This window comes from Gopherus flavomarginatus, chromosome 4 (genome assembly GCF_025201925.1).
Source record: "Gopherus flavomarginatus isolate rGopFla2 chromosome 4, rGopFla2.mat.asm, whole genome shotgun sequence".
Taxonomy (NCBI): Eukaryota; Metazoa; Chordata; order Testudines; family Testudinidae; genus Gopherus; species Gopherus flavomarginatus.
Window position 1 is genome coordinate 75,909,675 of NC_066620.1, and position 18,820 is coordinate 75,928,494.

The 18,820-nt window shown below is 41.7% G+C and overlaps 1 protein-coding gene across 9 annotated transcripts in view; it reads left to right on the top strand.

Annotated features, from left to right (window-relative positions):
- Positions 1-18,820, top strand: part of CEP170 (centrosomal protein 170) — a 207,499-nt gene that overhangs the window by 100,631 nt on the left and 88,048 nt on the right. For all 9 annotated transcript variants that reach the window (XM_050950377.1, XM_050950371.1, XM_050950373.1 and 6 more), the window contains exons 8-9: positions 3,099-3,575; positions 7,573-8,210. In XM_050950377.1, the coding sequence (XP_050806334.1) occupies positions 3,099-3,575; positions 7,573-8,210 (1,115 nt within the window). The remainder of the gene's footprint in view (positions 1-3,098; positions 3,576-7,572; positions 8,211-18,820) is intronic.

Here is an 18,820-nt window from a genome sequence, read left to right on the forward strand (position 1 = left end):
AAAACTTGGTGCCAGTGAGTACGCGAAGTGAATTTTGCTGCTTTTTTTACCCAAGTTGTAAGTTCATTCCAGTAAAATAATTTTCTGAATCCATTTGTTTTCAAATGGTATAATGTATTAGACCAGTTATGCTCCAAATGCTTTTATAGTGTGCACCACCACTTAGTGAAGTAAGTGTCTTCCTGCCCAATCATGACCACTCACAATACCTCTGCTCCCAACTCTCATGATTCCATTTGCAATCACATAACCCTGTGGCAATTGCAATGCTATTTGTGTCCCTGTTTTCCTCCCAGAAGCTGCTGCCTGATTCTGTTTCCTAGCTGAGGAACTGTGCAGGGTGGAAGCTCTTCATCTCCATATACACCCCTTTATCCTCTGCCCCCTGCTACCGAGAAACTTACTCTCAACTCCTGCTCCCTCTCCCTCCCCCCTCACTGCTCACAACCTTCCTTGCCCTCTCACACATCTTCAGGCTCTACTTCCCAAGATAGGCTCTTTTCCCCATCCGGGCTCCCTGCAGATGCAGTTCATGTGACGTCAGCCTTGACTTCTCCCAGCATCCAGCCTCATTCACCTTGCTCTCCAGCGCTAAGCACCAACTGCTTTTTAATCTGTGCTCCTCTGATGCAAGACCAGGACACTGCTTCCTTCCTCTGCCCTTTCCTGCACTCCCCACACCAGCCTGGTGCTGTCCTCTCCCCAGCCACTCCACCACAATGATAATTTATAATCCATTAAGAAATGTGTTTTTGTAGTTCAGCTCAGAAATTGTTGTGATGAAGCACTTCAGTGTTAAGTGTTTATGTAGTTAAGTTTCAGTAGTACGTACATTTTTCTGATGCACAGATTGCTTGGGCAGTGTGGATTACTTTATGGTGTTATGAAGGCAAAGGTGAGGCTATTTTACAGACTCTTACTCATTTTACTCTCTACAAGTCTAATATAATACCAGTAATTTAATTTAAAAAGATAACATAGTTGGAGCATTCCCCGAAAGGATATCTCCCTCAACATGAAACTTGGGTCTTTTTTGTTTTTGCTTATACTACAGTGGAACATAGAAGATTAAAACTATATTCCATTTTGTTTCTTGTGCTTCTTAATCATTGAACATCTCACCTTCTCACACAAGATTGCAAATGTGGTAGTTTGAAAAAAAAGTTCCTATTTTTTAGCTAATATATTTAAATTGTTTTTGTGCTTGCTTTAAAAAAAAAAACTTACCTGTTTTATGAGAAATCACTCCTTGGCTTATATGGGGAAATTTTGAATTTTTTAAAAAATTACTCATCAGACCTTTTTGTTTACCTAAATTATTTGAGATAAATTCATTCTTGTCATCATTTAGGTTTGAACTAAATTGACTCCCAGTCTTAAAGTATTCAGATCACATTTTATATATTCCAATATTTTTTTCAGGCTATTTAAAGACCTCACTTTATACAAGAAATGGTGTCTTGATATGAAAGTCAGGAGAATAATTTTACTTTTGATCTGATCTAGTTTGTACTTTTAAAATAGGTACAAAAATATTTTACTGCAAAAAGCTACTTACTAAAGAAAGTAACTTAGTACAAGGCATACAAATTGTTTTAAGGGATCTTATTCTGTAACATTCCAAGCATGAGAATAAGGGGAGGATGTACATTAATCCTCTCATCCTTCCTTAGTATCGTTCATTCTTGAACTTTTCCAACCACTATGTTACTCTCAAAGTAGTCCATATTACTAGGATCAAAGGACCCTTCCTATTTTCTGTGGTTTCATCATCTTTTTTATGTTTCTCTAAAGACACGTGATGCTGAAAATAAATCAAGACTTCTCAAAGAAGCAAATCTTTCCTGAAGAATAACAGGAAATATTTATAGTTCATTTGTACATTCTTTTATTTACATTGCTACCTTACTGGCTAAATAACAGATTTCAGGTACAAATTTAACTATCTTAGGTGGACACAATTTGTCTATTTTCAGCCACATGATGAACATATTAATAGGATTTTTAGTTCTTCACTTTGTGTCCTAAAATCCTTTTCCACAAATCTTAGTATGAATCATGTAAAAAGTGTGAGAACCATTTGAATTATGCTGTTTGGAGTCTGGCTTGCTGCTATTAACTTTTAGATTAACTTTATCTCTTGCTTATGGTGCATCTTTACATCAGATATTTTGGCTGGTATATTTCTTTTGCCAAATGCATGTAAAGACTAGTTTTCTAAAAGGATACTGATCGCTTTGCTAGCAGTCGCATGAAAACTTTAATTTAACATTCATTCAGGATGTGCAGTGGGACGCTCATTTCCCATCTCACTCCTCCTGTTTTCTTTGCTCCATTCAAAAGCATGAAATTTATTAAATGTCTGAATTCTTTTGGCTACTGTAGTTTCTAGTCTGCTTTTCCTGTGCTTTATAAATTGTGTTCAGTGAAGTAGGGGTGCGTAGCATTAGGAATTTAGTTTATAATTCATGGCTTTATCTTGTCTAAAAATATAGAGCATGTTTGTATTATAAAACAATCGCAAATGCTTATTCTTCTTTGTTTTAACATTCACATGGGAGCTCATTTTTATCTTGCATTCATATTTGAATTATTTTTCCAAACAATCTTGCTATGAAAAATTATACTGACTGTATAGCTTAGGAAATGAAGTCATATCAACCCCATCTAATTCAGGACACCTGTTCCATAAATCTAGTCAGTTGCTTTTTGATGATTTCCAGGTAGCTCTGAACAGCAATATCATTTTTCAAAATATTAGCTCTTATGATTTTTTTGAACTGTTTGCCATGTTGCTATTAATATGAATCTCCTTCCATCATCCACAAATCTATTGGAGTGCAAATTTTCTTTGACAAATTCTAAGAGAACTTTCTGCCAACTTCACATGCTTACAGTCATGGCTGTCCTCTCTTCAGTGACATTTTTCATGTAGCAAAAATAACTTACACTTCCAGAAGTGCATTGTTCAGTCTTCTGCATGGGCTTGTGCTCTTTTCCAGGAATTACTCCAATGGCCTTTATAGGAATTCTGAAATTCCTTGAAGACCGAGAAGTTCCCCAGTATTGTGAAATCTATTTTTTATTTTTCTTAATAGGATGCAGCACAGATGCCAAGCAGGTTGAGGAGAAATCTTCAGCTGCAAATGAAGAAGAACTTTATCCTTTCTGTAGGGAGCCAAGTTACTTTGAAATTCCTACAAAAGAATTCCAGCAACCTTCACAAATAGCAGAGAGCACTATTCATGAAATCCCAACAAAAGACACCCAAACCTCTCATGCAGCAGGTGCAGGGCATGCTTCATTTACCATTGAATTTGATGACACCACTCCAGGAAAAGTAACTATCAAAGATCATGTGACAAAATTCACTTCAGATCAGCGCCACAAGCCGAAGAAGTCTTCTCTTGGTGGACAGGACCTGCCTGGGCTTCAAACTGTGATGATGGCTGCTGAGAGCAAAGTAGCTGACTGGCTAGCACAAAACAATCCCCCTAGAATGATATGGGAAGGAACAGAGGAGGATTCCAAAAGTATTAAGAGTGATGTTCCAGTTTACTTGAAGAGGCTGAAAGGTAAAGTGAATAATTTCAGCTATATTTATTTCCTAAGGCTTAAATCTTTCACAGAGGTCATGAGTGGACCCCTGCAGTCTTGTGGAGTCCAGTTGAAGTCATTGTTGCATCTGCACAAGAGTGTGGTAGCAAATGTGTTTGCAGGATGGAGTCTTAAAAAAGTCAAACAATTAATTTAAATGATCCTATAGTAAGTATGCTGACTGGAGTTGTGTTACGTTATTATATAGTTGAAGGCTTCATATGTTCCAAAAGCTTACTTTTTGAAAGAAAAAACATCTTGGGTAATGTTACACAATTTATAAGACTGTACATTGATTTGTTTACAAAAGTTGAATCACTCTTGATAATCAAAACTCATGATTTAACACACGTTTCTGCAGTTCTTTCAACAGCAAACATTCTGTTGGATACATAAAAAAATATTTTGCTATAATCGCATTCATGAGAGCTAAAGAAGTTGCACATTAATGGCTAGATAGGCAGCATACACACCTACTCTATTTAACATACTGATTTGGGACCCTGGATTCAACTTTAAGTCCATACTCTGATATAAACCAAAATGTTTTGTAATACATCAGTAAAATATTTACATACACATTTGTCAACCAAAGTTCCAGTTGATTTCAAATGTTGATTTATTGCAGACTACAAATGACATTTCAAATGAAAATGAATTCAGCGGTGGGTAGTAGATTTCACTCCTTTGAAAAGCTATGTGGGAATTTCATTAAGCAGAATTAATGAAAAATTCTGTTATGATTATTTGCTCATGAGTATTCCACTAACATTCACACTTTTCAGAAAGAAAACTTGATGACAAATATTTAAGTCTACAAATTATTTACTTTTTAAAAATCCTGAAAACTTAACCGTGCAGTTCCTTATTTCTTAGCTTTGCAACCTAAATATACTTGTCTGCTCAGTCAGTTGAGATTGAGTAAATGTTCTTTGTCTTATTGATCAAAAATTTGTTTTGAAAGCTCGCTTTTCCATACAAGTCTTAGGAACAGCAATATCACTGTGCTATTAGTGAAATAATAGCATACTATTATTGCAGTGTTTCTTAGTGCATAATATCACAGTTACTGCTTTGCCGTTCATGACATTGGATTGCACTGGATTCTTAAATTCTTTATACGATCAGACATCTTTCTGTGAAAAATGGAAAGAACTATTGCCTGGGCAGGCATATGCATGCAAGACATACATCCCTTCTATGGTAGCAGAAACTTGAAGACGTTTCTGTTACAAATGCACATTTACAGTTCTTTCAGTTGAAAATGTATGTTGTACCAGAGGAATTTGTTCTGGATAATGCACTGTGTGACCTACTGTGTCACAGCTGGTCTCTTGCACTTCCCCCCTTCATGAGGGAATACCTACAACCACTCTGAAAGCTTGATTCTGAGCATTGTAGTGAAGCTTTTTAACATATTGGTATCTTCTCCCTGTCTGTCTTCTATTCCTAGCTAAACCTGCAATGAAATCATGATGCAAAAAACTGTGACCTGTAAGTTTCATGACAGTATTATTATTGCTATATTGTGGTAGCACCTAGAATCCCTAGTTTTAGACCAGGGCCGCCGGTGCTAGGCACTGTGCAAACACATAATAAAAAGATGGTTACTGCTTCAGAGTGCTTATTGTCTAAATTAGTTGTCATAATGAGTTGTGATGTGAAGATTATAACCACTTCAGTAATAAGCCATGTAGCAGTACACTTTTATACTAGTGTTTAATATTAGAGGTAACAGCAACAGAAAAGCTAAAATGTCAAATCTATAAAGGTTTTTTTGTCTCATTAAGTTCTAGTGCAAAAGCCCATCTTTTAAATCTACTGCGTATAAATATGCGTATGATTATTATATTAATATGAATCCTGGAATATTACCACAGTTCCGAGCTTCTTCCACATCCCTACTTGGTAATCCCAATTTTTATTTTTTTTAGTAGATATATTGTTTTTTCATCTCTAACAGAGGAAAGAGAAAAGACTCTAGATCAGAGGTGGGCAAACTTTTTGGCCTGAGAGCCACATCTGGGTGGGGAAATAGCATGCAGGGCCATGAATGTAGGGCTGGGGCATGAGGTTGGAATGTGGGAGGGAGTGCAGGGTGTGGGGAGGGGGTGCGGTGTATAGGCTCAGAGCAAGGGGTTGGGGCACAGGAGGAGGTGCAGGGGGTGGCTCAGGGCAGGGGATTAGGGTTCAGGGAGGGGTGCGGAGTGTGGCAGGGGGCTCAGGGCAGGGGTTTGGGGTACAGGAGGGTGGGGTGTGGGGTTCAGGAGGAGTTTGGGGTGCGGGCTCTTGCCTGGCACCGTTTACCTTGAGCGGCTCTGGGGTGGCAGCAGCGTGCAGCAGGGCTAAGGCAGGCTCTCTGTTCCTGGCCAATAGGAGCTGTGGGGGGCGGTGCTTATAGGCGAGGGCAGCACACACAGCCCTCTGCTCCCCTCCTCCCCCAGGGGTTGCAGGGACGTGGTACTGTCCACTTCCGGAAGCGGCGTGGGGCTAGGGCAGGCAGGGAGCCTGCGTTAGCCCCATGATGCCACAGGGGTGGCAATCCCACGGGCTGCATCTAAAACCCTGATGGGCTCTAGATGATGTCTGATTGCTAGATAAGTGCTGTAATTTTTTTTTCTTTGTTACATTGCCTTTGCAATGCTCCATTTTGGTTAAACAGTACCAGAAATTCCAAATTAACTGTGGAAAATGAACTTTTATTTTCATGTAACATAACCTTATCAACACAGCCAGCTGGATGACTGTTTCGTATTATTATCTAGCTGATACTTCTGTGTCTGGTAAAGGAAACAAAAAATGAACACTTCATAATCTTTGTAGCATACAAAATAGCTGAATTTTTAAAATTTAAATTTTATAATTACTATATTAGTTGTTTTCCAATAATGGTTATGATTATTTTAATTGGTTTAGCATCAACAGTGTGTTTGATGCTGTACAAGAGACATATCAAAACCGTTACTAACTAGCAGAGCTTCCAATCTAAATGACAATCTATACACTCTAGGAGACCCAGAGGAAAAGTCAACATTTTAGTAACTAACAACATGCATAGTTTGATATTTGTACAAAAAGCAATTACTTAAAAAAAAAAAAAACCTTATCGCTAAAAGAAGAAAATCCAGATGATTTAAAGAGAGAGAATAGCAACTTATTCTACAGTTTTTGGATAGTTTTGTTTCACAGAAGACTGCTTTGTAATAAGTTTGGCTTTTAAAATTTCAGTTGCTATGTAGTTCCTTCCATTTAAATTTCTTTTTAATAATAATAGTAAGTTCTTACACAGTGATCTTTAGCCATAGATCTCAAAGTGCTTTAGCAGACTGGCAGGAGTGACTGGTTGGAAAATTCATTGTACTTGTGTGAGAGTATGATAAAGGATTAGTGCTGATGCTAACTAGACACCCTTTTCTGGAAACTACAGTGTTTAACTAGATGAAAAGTTATTCTGTAAATACTTATAAATAATGTTCCAAATCCATAGTTCTCTACAGGTGTTTCCCAATAACAGTGAATTATCACGTAACTATATTCCGCATCCCCTTAACCCTTCCTGGAGCTTTTTCCGGGTCAAGTTTTGTTTTCTGGTGCAGGAGTCATTTGTAATCAGCTGACTACATAAAAGAAGGCAATTTGACTGGATGGCTTGATTAAATGAGACCAAGATCTGGTACACCTGTATAATATTATCTGGTTCTGTAAACCATTGATTAAGTATTTACAGTTAAAAAAAAAGGCAATTCAAATGCATCTGTGTCACTGATCAGCTTGTGAAGACTTCATTTATTTGACTGGTAGCAAGGTGAATGCATTAGTGTAGCTGTAGGAAGTCTGAAGAGCCAGTTACTGAAGGACATTGGGTTACCAACAGAAAAACAAGTATAATTTCCATGTACATTTTAATTTGTCAGCTTCTGTCCATGTGATATTTTTACTTTGTAGTAATATATTTTTGTTTTGTTTTGTTTGAAGGGAATAAACATGATGACGGGACACAGAGTGATTCAGAAAATGCTGGTGCACGCAGACATTACAATAAGCGAGCAACACTTGATGAGCATTTAAGTCATCAACATTTAGAACAGAAAAAGTCATACCAGAAAGCCCATACTACAGAAAAGCATGAAGAGCAGGCTGCTATAAGTCAAACTGCCTTTATGATTGAGTTTTTTGATGAAGACCATCCTCGAAAGAGACGATCTTATTCCTTTTCTCAGAACGTAGGAGCTCTTTGCTCAGAAACTCCTTCTTCAACACCTCATGTGAGAGCGGAGAAAGTGAAAGGTACATCTGGAGACATCAAAGGGGTTTCTTTGCCTTTGCAGACTAGTAGGGTAGCACATGGTGTTCATGCAAAACTATTAAAACAAAAATCAGAAGAACCCTCGGTTGCATTACCTTTCTTACAAACTGCATTGTTAAGAAGTTCAGGAAGTCTTGGACATAGACCAAGCCAAAACCAGGAGATGGACAAAAAATTAAAAAGCCAACTTGTTTCTGCTGCTACTGAAAAGGACAATGATGATGACCAAAGTGACAAAGGTACTTACACTATTGAGTTGGAAAATCCCAATGCTGAGGAAATGGAAGCACGTAAAATGATTGACAAGGTAAGAAATTAAAATACATACCACTATTACACACTGCATTTCAGTTTTTTTCTGATGGGAAATACATGCTACTTACTGAAATTACCAGGATACTGTAATCATAATGAAATACAGATTCTCAAAGTAGACTTTAGTATTCTTGTATGGAAAAAGGCATAAAAGGGCTTGCAATGTATTGCCTAAAAATTCCAAATCATTCTTGATGGTATTGTTGCTATTCTTTATTTACTACTCAGTATTCTACACAGTATTACACAGTTTTAAAAAAGGTTAGATCCTACTGTTGTTTTAGTCTGCCCTCAGTCTGTCTGAATTAGAGAACAACATTTTAGAAATGCAGTGTTTTTAGCAAAGGTACTAAATTTGGGTTTACTACAGTCCTGTGAAAATAGTGATCTGTTTTAAAAACTCCATGTCTCTTCCTGTTTTTCCATACACTGATTAATGTTGTGACAAAGAACAAATTCAGATGAACAAATTATACCACTACCTTGTGTTTTCCAGAATTGTAAAGGTGGTAGAGTCAATGTATAGCTTGTATTTCAGCAACTTGTCCTAAATTTCAGCATCTGTCATACTCCATGGAATAGAATTAAGAATATTTTCACCTCTCCTTTATACATATAAACTCACTGGTACTCAAACAGTGATCATACACTTCTAGGCACCTGTTGAGGGAGACTGTAGCTCAGTTATCAAGATAACTTTAGTTTTATAATAAGGGTTTGGACTCCAATATCAAGATAAGAATAACTTACTATAAACATTTGCCTTACCACTTTTGAATCAGAACTTTTTTTATTACAAATTCTCTGCTTTCCTAAATAATCCATTTAAAGAGAGTTAATATCTGTAGGACAGTGGTCTCCAGTTTAGACCCACAGTGATGCATATTCAACATGCTATGCAGATAATGTATTGCTTATTTGTTCCAAAAAATTACATGATAGTCACTTTAGTTCTTCATATTTAAAGCCTTTCTTCAGATTCCAGTAAACAGATTTAGCCAACAATTCTAGCTAATGAAAAACAGAAAAATATAAAGAAACAGATTAAACTAGATCTTTGGTTTTAGGGAAAAAATACTGATAAATGGGTGGATCAAATGGGAGATTATTTTTAATATTCTTTCTATTTTATTTAGGGATTTAATGGAATAGTTATTCAATTTTGGGTTAATATAAAATGATTCGGATAATTCCTTTCTTATGAGTCCTCAAAAGACCTGAGCTACTTTTGTTGTGTATTAAAGCAGTTAACAAAAATTGAAAAGAAAACATTTCAAAATGGAACAAGTGAAAATAAAGAACAGGGTATGTCATAAACAGATAGCTAAGGGTTAATGTTCTTTTACCTGTAAAGGGTTAACACAGGGAACCAAACACCCGACCAGAGGACCAATCAGGAAACAAGACTTTTTCAAATCTGGGTGGAGGGAAGTTTTGGGTGAGAGTCCTTTGTTCTTGGTCTGTTCCTTTTCTCATCTCTGAGAGTGATCTTTCTATCTTCTGGCTTTCTAATCTTCTGTTTCCAAGTTGTAAGTACAAGGATAGTAAGACAATAGGTTTATATTGTTTTCTTTTGTATTTACATGTGTGTAGTTGCTGGAATGTTTTAAATTGTATTCTTTTTTTAATAAGGCTGTTTATTCATTTTTTTCCTTTAAGCAATTGACCCTGTATATTGTCACCTTGATACAGAGATCCTTTTATGTCCTTTTTTCATTCTTTTTATATAAAGCTTTCTTTTTAAGACCTGTTGGAGTTTTTTCTTTAGTGGGGACTCCAGGGAATTGAGTCTGCAGCTCACCAGAGAATTGGTGGGAGGAAGAAGTCAGGGGGAAAATCTCTTTGTGTTAGATTTACTAAGCCTGACTTTGCATACCCTCTGGGTGAGGAGGAAGAGAGATTAGATCTCTCGGTACTTGTGTTTCCAGGACTGGAAGCAGGGAATCTCCTAGGGTCGTCCAGGGAGGGGAGCCTGGGAGGAAGTAACAAGGAAACAAGGGGAGGGGGTTATTTCCCTTTGTTGTAAGACTCAAGGCATCTGAGTCTGGGGGTCCCCCAGGGAAGGTTTTGGGGAGACGACAGTGAGCTAGGCACTGTATAATTCCTAGCTGGTGGCAGCAATTACCAGGTCCAAGCTGGTAACTAAGCTTGGAGGTTTTCATGCTAACACCCATATTTTGGACGCTAAGGTCCAGATCTGGGAAGAAATGTTATGACAGGGTATACTTTATTTTGTGTTAGTGGTCACAGACTTTTATGAATTATTGAACTTGGAATTGTTTGTCTCCAACTCTGAATTTGACTCAGAGAAAGCAACCTGTAAATCAAATAAAAAAAAAAATAACCAAGCTTGCCTCTTCCAAAAAATTTGACATCAGGAAGATTGTTTCTCAGCTAAAACACATCAAAGGCGATGTTCAGGCAGCAGTTTAAGATCTTAAAACGTATGTAGAAGAACTAGCAAAAAGAGTCAACAAAATGAAAGCAGTCTCAAGTGAACATACGAAAACAGTCACAGACATAGATCAAAAATTGAAATAAATAGAAAAGGGAGAAAATGCTCCGGAACTCAGATTAGACAAGTTCAAAACTTACGAAAGGAAAATCTAAAGAGTCAAATGTGGTCCTGAGAGGGCAGAAAAACAGGAAGCATATAGATCTCAACATATAAAGACTAAGCTATAGGAGCTGTGCATTCTTGAGACTTGGAAGGAACTTTGATTACCCTCCAAAGACTAGCTCATGCTCGCCAGTTAAACAGATGGCGTGATCACATAATAATTTCCTCTGCTTTTAGATCCACCCTGTTGGAAACTGTTATAATAATATATGAGAACTATGTATTATTATCAATATTATCCATAGATCTCAGTGTTTTACAAAGGAGATAAGTATCATAGAGCAGTTCGCTTTGTAGTGAACTTGCTCTGTCTTTGCTGTGCTCTGTGATTTAACTGAAAGTTAGACAGAGATCTTGGAGGATGTATTACTTACTGCTTAAAGACTCAGGAACTTTAGCTGTTTATAAGCAAGGAAATCAAAATGCATTTTAAAATCAATTAAAATGGAGAAACCTGCAACAATATTATTAGGGAAGCCTGTAAGGCAATCATAAGAAGAAAGTTTCAATATTGGTTCTGCAAAGACGAGAGAACCTGAGCTCTGCCATTCAGGGATCAAGCCCTTGGGCCCTGGCGACCCCATTAAAATGGGGTCGCAATGCACTTTGGGGTCCTGACCTACAGTTTGAGAACCCCTGTAATATAGTCATGATCTTCCTCTGACACATGTTTTTCTGGTCATATTCTGTCATATGTGGGTATTTTGATAAGGTCTCCTACTTACTGTGTTTTATTGTTACCTCTGAAAAGAAGGTATCTCATATATATTGCAGTGTTGATGTTAATATGGATTGTTTCAGCTCTCTAGGATGTTTATAAGCAAGCTGGAAATGCATGTCTATCTTCAGTTAAAAATCATTCTTATATCAGCTATATATGTTTTTAAAAAGTGCCTTGATTTAGACTATGTGTAAGGCAGCAACATAGACTTGAGTATTTTGTTAAATATTATTAGTTGAGTCATTATCCACTTAAACTTCTTATATGGGGAGTGTACCTCAAGCAGCTGTCATGTAGCTGTCTTACCTGGTACTTAGGGCACTGTTTAGTCCCAGTAGCCCAGATTGAGATGATGGTTCTTTTTAAAATGAATAGAAACAGAATTTTTCCTACCACTAAAATTTTCTGTTATACTTCCTCTATACCAGTCCCAAAAAATTAATTAGATTTGTATTAGTTTTTCTTTACACTGAAAATTCAGTGATGATTGGAATTGTTCTCTTGTCTGTAGTTATTTAGAACAGGAAGGTCTACTGCTCTGTAATTTATCAGACTGTTTGAACAAGAGACTATTTAGGTTGAGTTCAATATTGGCTCTGGCTCCAGCCAAGGATTCAACCCAATAGTCCAGCGATATAATTAGAGATATCTTCATATAACACTTTAAACAGAGGCCCCTTTTATTTATATATGCCCAAGTCATTAGGATTTCTCTCACTCTCTACTCTACTCTCTACTCTCTACTCTCTCTCTCTCTATGTATGTGTATATATATAATATATATATAATATCACGCTGTCAAAAGTGGTTAATGACCATGAGTGCCTAACTTGGGGCTATCATAACCTTAGTCCCAGATTTGGACCTTAGCGTCCAAAATATGGGGGTTAGCATGAAAACCTCCAAGCTTAGCTACCAGCTTGGACCTGGTACTTGCTGCCACCACCCAAAAAATTAGAGTGTTTTGGGGCACTCTGGTCCCCCTGGAAAACCTTCCCTGGGGACCCCAAGACCCAAATCCCTTGAGTCTCACAACAAAGGGAAATAATCCTTTTTCCCTTCCCCCCCCTCCAGGTGCTCCTGGAGAGATACACAGACACAAGCTCTGTGAATCCAAACAGAGTGACTCCCCCTCTCCGTTCCCAGTCCTGGAAACAAAAAGCACTTTCCTCTTCACCCAGAGGAAATGCAAAATCAGGCTAGCAAATTCGACACACACAGATCTCCCCCTGATTTCTTCCTCCCACCAATTCCCTGGTGAGTACAGACTCAATTTCCCTGAAGTAAAGAAAGAACTCCAACAGGTCTTAAAAGAAAGCTTTATATAAAAAGAAAGAAAATACATACAAATGGTCTCTCTGTATTAAGGTGACAAAATACAGGGTCAATTGCTTAAAAGAATATTGAATAAACAGCCTTATTCAAAAAGAATACAAATCAAAGCACTCCAGCACTTATATTCATGCAAATACCAAAGAAAAGAAACCATATAACTTACTATCTGATCTCTTTGTCCTTACACTTAGAAACAGAAGATTAGAAAGCAGAACTACTTCTCCAAAGCTCAGAGAAAACAGGCAGACAGAAAACAAAGACCTCAGACACCAAATTCCCTCCACCCAGAGTTGAAAAAATCCGGTTTCCTGATTGGTCCTCTGGTCAGGTGCTTCAGCTGAAAGAGACATTAACCCTTAGCTATCTGTTTATGACAGGGGCCGACTCAAAAAGAGGGTAGACCCAAACTGGTGGTGTGTTCTGTAATTAGATTTCACCAAGCCAGTAACAAATGTCAACTCCACTATAACAGTCTTCCCATGAAGTCACAGACAGTCCCTTTAGACTCTCCAGTCTATCTTGCCACCCAGACAAACTGGACTTAGAGATAAATGATCAGTTACACCAAAAATCACACCATCTTCAGGTTGCTTCCAGTCCCAAGAGACCAGTCACTTACCCCAGATCAGTTGGTACTCTAGCTCTTACACCAAAAACAACGCCTGTAACCAGTCCTGTAATAAACTATCTAAAGGTATGAACTAGGAGAAAGAAATGAGTTATTTACAGGTTAAAGCAAGCAAACATATATACACAATGTGTTACCATCTAAATCCTAAGGGTATGGCTACACTTGCAGCTGTACAGCGCTGCTGCAGGAGCGCTCCTGCGGCAGCGCTTTGAAGTGTGAGTGTGGTCGCGGCGCCAGTGCTGGGAGAGAGCTTTCCTAAGTGTGACAGAGTTGTAGTGATCTGTCAATTCAAAGTGTCTTCCAGTGCAGACCCAGGAGTAACCCCTGGAGATCTCTGCCTCAGTCTAAACTTTAGACTCTAAAGTCTCTGGCCCTGTCTGAATTCAAACAGCGAAGAGAGATGGAAAATCTTCCTGTGACTTAGGCCTTGGCTACACTGGCACTTTACAGCGCTGCAACTTTCTCGCTCAGGGGTGTGAAAAAACACCCCCCTGAGCGCAGCAAGTTACAGCGCTGTAAAGCACCTTTGTAAATAGTGCCCCAGTGCTGGGCTGTAAGCTAATCCCCACAGGGAGGTGGAGTACCTGGCAGCACTGGGAGAGCTCTCTCCCAGCACTGGTGCCGCGACCACACTCGCACTTCAAAGCGCTGTACAGCTGCAAGTGTAGCCATACCCATAGTTTTTATTTCCTTCATTCAACTTCCAAGTCCACAGGACCAGCTTCCTTACACGTAGCATTTCCAAGGTGTCATAGGGCTGTTAACCTGTCCTTTGTATTGCGATGTTCCTTGATGGCCCATCTGATTTTGATAATCCTTCTGGATGGACAGAGGGGGACAATTCTTATGCGTGAGCTCTCAGATTCAGAGCAAACATCTTCAAAATTATAAAGCAAAACTTACATAATTTCTTATAGTCAGGAATACAGGTATTACAAGTGACGTTAATGTATGCAGCAATTTACCAGCATTTCATAGAGTCTAAACACTAAATATACCTCTACCTCGATATAACACTGTCCTTGGGAGCCAAAAAATCTTACCGCGTTATAGGTGAAACTGTGTTATATTGACCTTGCTTTGATCTACCGGAGTGTGCAGCCCCGCCCCCCCCCCGCCGGACCACTGCTTTGCCACGTTATGTCCAAATTCATGTTATATCAGGTGATGTTATATTGAGGTAGCGGTGTACTGTACCCTCTTATAAGACAAATTGTTAGTTTTGCTGAAAATAGCTTACAGGTGAACTGATCTGGTCTCCAGCTATGAGTTTTAGTTCTTAACTTATGCCAGCAGCCCAGGCAAGAGCTGGCATCTAACAATATATATCTATATGGCTGTCCACCATGAGGGATATACATAATATACATAAACATTTCTTCAGCTCTCACTAGAACAGATATTGACATCCAGGGTGCTTCTTTTTTTAGGTCTCATGTGGCTCTCACTTCCTCCTTTTCTCCCTATTGTTCCTAAACATCTCATTCTATTTCTTTTTCCTGTGTTAGTTTTGTGCTTTTCATGCCATCTCACCATTTGAAACATGGCCCAAGGATCCATCTCGCTTTCCTCTACAAATGATGTCTATAATTTTTAACCCTTCTTGTCCACCAAGCAACTATTTGTGCTTTTCTCTCTCCTCTCCTTCCCTCTCCTCCCATAATCACTGATTTATTTGAAGTCTTATTTTAATTTGTCTTCTAACCAATTATGTTTACAAACCTCCAGTTCTTCTTCGAGTGCTTGCTCATATCGATTCCAATTAGGTGTGCGCGCACTGCGTGCACGCTCGTCAGAAGATTTTTACCCTAGCAACACTCGGTGGATCGGCTGGGCGCCCCCTGGAGTGGCTCCGCTATGGCGCTGGATATATACCCCTGCCGACCCAACAGCCCTTCAGTTCCTTCTTACCGCCCATGTCGGTCGTTGGAACAGTGGAGCACGGCTTAGCTGATCTCCACCTCCCTAGCTACTCACAGTTCTTTTATTAATTCTCGTGTATATAGTTATAAATTCTATAGTTAGTTTTATTCATTCTTCGTTATAGTTAGTGTATATAGTTGAGAGGGATTTGGGGATTAACCCCTTCCCCGCACCCGGTTCCGGGCCCCATGCCCGGTTCACCGGGCTTCAAACCATGCTCGACCTGCCACAGGCCAATGCCAATGGGAGATCCCCACGACTCTTGCCTTAAGTGCCTCGGGGAATCCCACCTCTCCGATAAGTGCCGGATCTGTAAGGCCTTTAAGCCCAGGACGAAGAAGGAGCGGGACTTTCATCTGAAACAGCTCCTGATGGAGGCAACTCTTACTCCTCCTCCCTCGGCACCGAGCACTGGACAGTCTGCATCAAGCAGAAGCATCTCTTCGGCACCGGATCGAGCCGGTACCGCTAAGGCCCCTCGGCACTGACCGTCGCCGGCACCGTCGTCTGCTCGGCACCGTTCCCTCTCTCCACAGGCAGCTCCCGTGCCACCTGCACCGCAGTTGGAGCACCCACCTAAATCAGACCGCCCGGCACCGACAGCTTCAGCACCGTCGATTCCAGTCCCACAAGGGCCGTCAAGTCCAGTGCCTGAAAGCTCCCCGGTGCGCGCCGTGGTTGAGCTCACAATTCCCTCCACGCTGGAGACCTTTTCTACGGCGAGGGAGCTGATCGCGCTGACGGAGTCTGCGCTGCCTCAACCCCCGGCACTGCTGGTGAGGGTCATTCAATCAATAGGCAAGCCTATCCTGCTGAGGCCACCCTCTGTCGGCACCATTGAGAGGCACCGGTCACGATCACGGTCCCACCGGCACACTCGGTCCCGGCGCCGCTCGCAGTCCCGGCACCATTCTCCATGTCGGTACCAGTCACACTCGCGACACCGCTCAGCGTCCTGTTCGCCAGCCCGATACTCTCGGCACCGATCCAGCTCCCGATACCATTCCCGGCACCGCGCCTCTTGCAGCCGCACCAGACGTCGAGCCTCCAGATCCCGGTCGACCTCCCGGCACCGCTCCGGTCACAGGTCCCGGTCTCGTTCCCTGTATTGGTATGGCAACCAGTACCGCTCTCTGGTGCCACACAGGGAAAGGCCGTTTAGAGAAGGAGACCCTTCCCAGGGTTTTTCAGCGCCTCCTTGGCCATCTTGTCACATATCTGTGTCCTCTCACACGGACAGTGCTTCCTATGCACAGGACCGTGACTCAGATGTGCCCAGCCGTGTCTTCCAGGAGACCCAGGCCCAGGATCAGGGACCCCATCAGTGGTCATTCTGGATACGTTGGGCATACCATCAAGCCCAAAGTGCACCTCCAATGCCATCCCGCTCCGCACTGGCGGAACACCGGGTGCCGGAGGCAACAGTCAGCTGTCTCCCTCCCGCCAGTACAGAGAAGGCTCTCATTCAGCTGGCAATGTCTCAAGTTCCACCTGAGACGGACGTTACTCAAGAACAGGAGCCCACACAGGACCCTCTTGTCCCTGGGCTTTCCTCTTCTTCCTCTCCAGATGAAGCGGTGGCTGGGACATCCTCCTCGGGCCCTCCTCCAATTGACCTGCAGGCACATCAGGATCTCCTGAGGCGGGTGGCCCTGAATATGGATCTTCAGGTGGAGGAGGTCCCGGAGATAGAGGACCCGGTGGTGGATATCCTGTCAGCTGACATCCCCCACAAGAGTGGCCTTGCCGTTTATCCGTACGATACAAGCAAATGCCGATACCGTCTGGCAACCTCCAGCATCTGTTACGCCCACGGCCAGGAGAGTTGAGCGGAAGTACATGGTACCCTCTAAGGGGTATGAGTACCTGTATGTGCACCCTCCTCCCTGCTCTCTTGTTGTGCAATCAGTCAATGAAAGGGAACGCCATGGTCAGCAAGCTCCTGCTCCAAAATCAAAGGAAGCTAGGCGCATGGACTTATTGGGCCACATGGTATACTCTACTGGGGGCCTCCAACTCAGGGTGGCAAACCAGCAAGCTCTGCTCAGCCGGTACAATTATAACACCTGGACGGCATTGAGAAATTCAAGGAGTTCATTCCCCAAGACTCCCGCCCAGAGTTTGCTGCCCTTTTGGAGGAAGGGAAGAAGGTGGCGAGAACTTCTCTCCAGGCCTCCCTGGACGCAGCTGACTCCGCAGCCAGGACCCTGGCTTCAGGTGTCGCCATGAGGTAGATATCATGGCTTCAGGTGTCAGGCCTTCCACCTGAGTTACATAACACTATACAGGACCTGCCCTTTGATGATCAAGGCCTATTCTCTGAAAAGACTGACCCCAGGCTGTAGAGCCTTAAGGACAAAAGGGTCATCATGCACTCCCTCGGGATGCACACCTCGGTGACTCAGCGCAGGTCCTTCCGTCCCCAGCCTCACCGCCCTTATCCCCCGCCTAGCCCAAGGCAGGACTTCGGCAGACGGTGTGGCCGAGGCAATCGTAGACGGCGGTCTGGACCCCAAGGGGTCCAGAATCAGGGTCCCTCCAAACCGCCTACAGGGCCAAAGCCAAACTTTTGAAGGTGTGCCCGAGGACGGCATACCAGTTCCTTTCCAGGATCCTTTCCTTCCTTTTTCCAACCACCTCTCCCTTTTCCTCCCTGTGTGGTCCCAGCTAACTTCACATTGTTGGGTCCTACACACGGTGGAACTTGGGTACCACCTCCAATGTATTTCACGCCCCCTCCTTCCACTCCCCACCCTCGTCCCTCTTCAGGGGCCCCTCTCACGAGCAATTCCTCTTAGAAGAGGTGTGCACGCTCCTTACCATGAGAGCCATAGAGGAAGTACCAGAAGACGAAAGGGGGAAGGGATTCTACTCCCACTATTTCCTAATCCCCAAGGCGCAGAAAGGTCTCAGACCTATCCTAGACCTGCGAGAACTCAACAAATTCATGATAAAGTTGAAGTTCTGCATGGTATCCCTGGGGACCATCATCCCATGCATGGATCCCGGAGACTGGTATGCCACCTTTGACATGAAGGACACGTATTTTCACATAGCCCTTTATCCTCCACACAGGTGGTTTGTAGCCAACCGTCAGCATTTCCAGTTTACGGTCCTACCCTTTGGCCTCTCTACAGCACCAAGAGTATTCACAAAGTGCATGGCTGTAGTCACCACCTCCCCCCGCCTCCGCCGCCGGATACATGTCTTTCCGTATCTGGACAATTGGCTCATCCGAGGGACCTCCGAGACACAAGTCACCCATCATGTAGGCATCGTCAAGGACCTATTCACACATCTAGGCCTGATGATCAATACAGAGAAATCCACTCTGGTTCCCACACAGAGGATAGACTTCATTGGGGCCGTCCT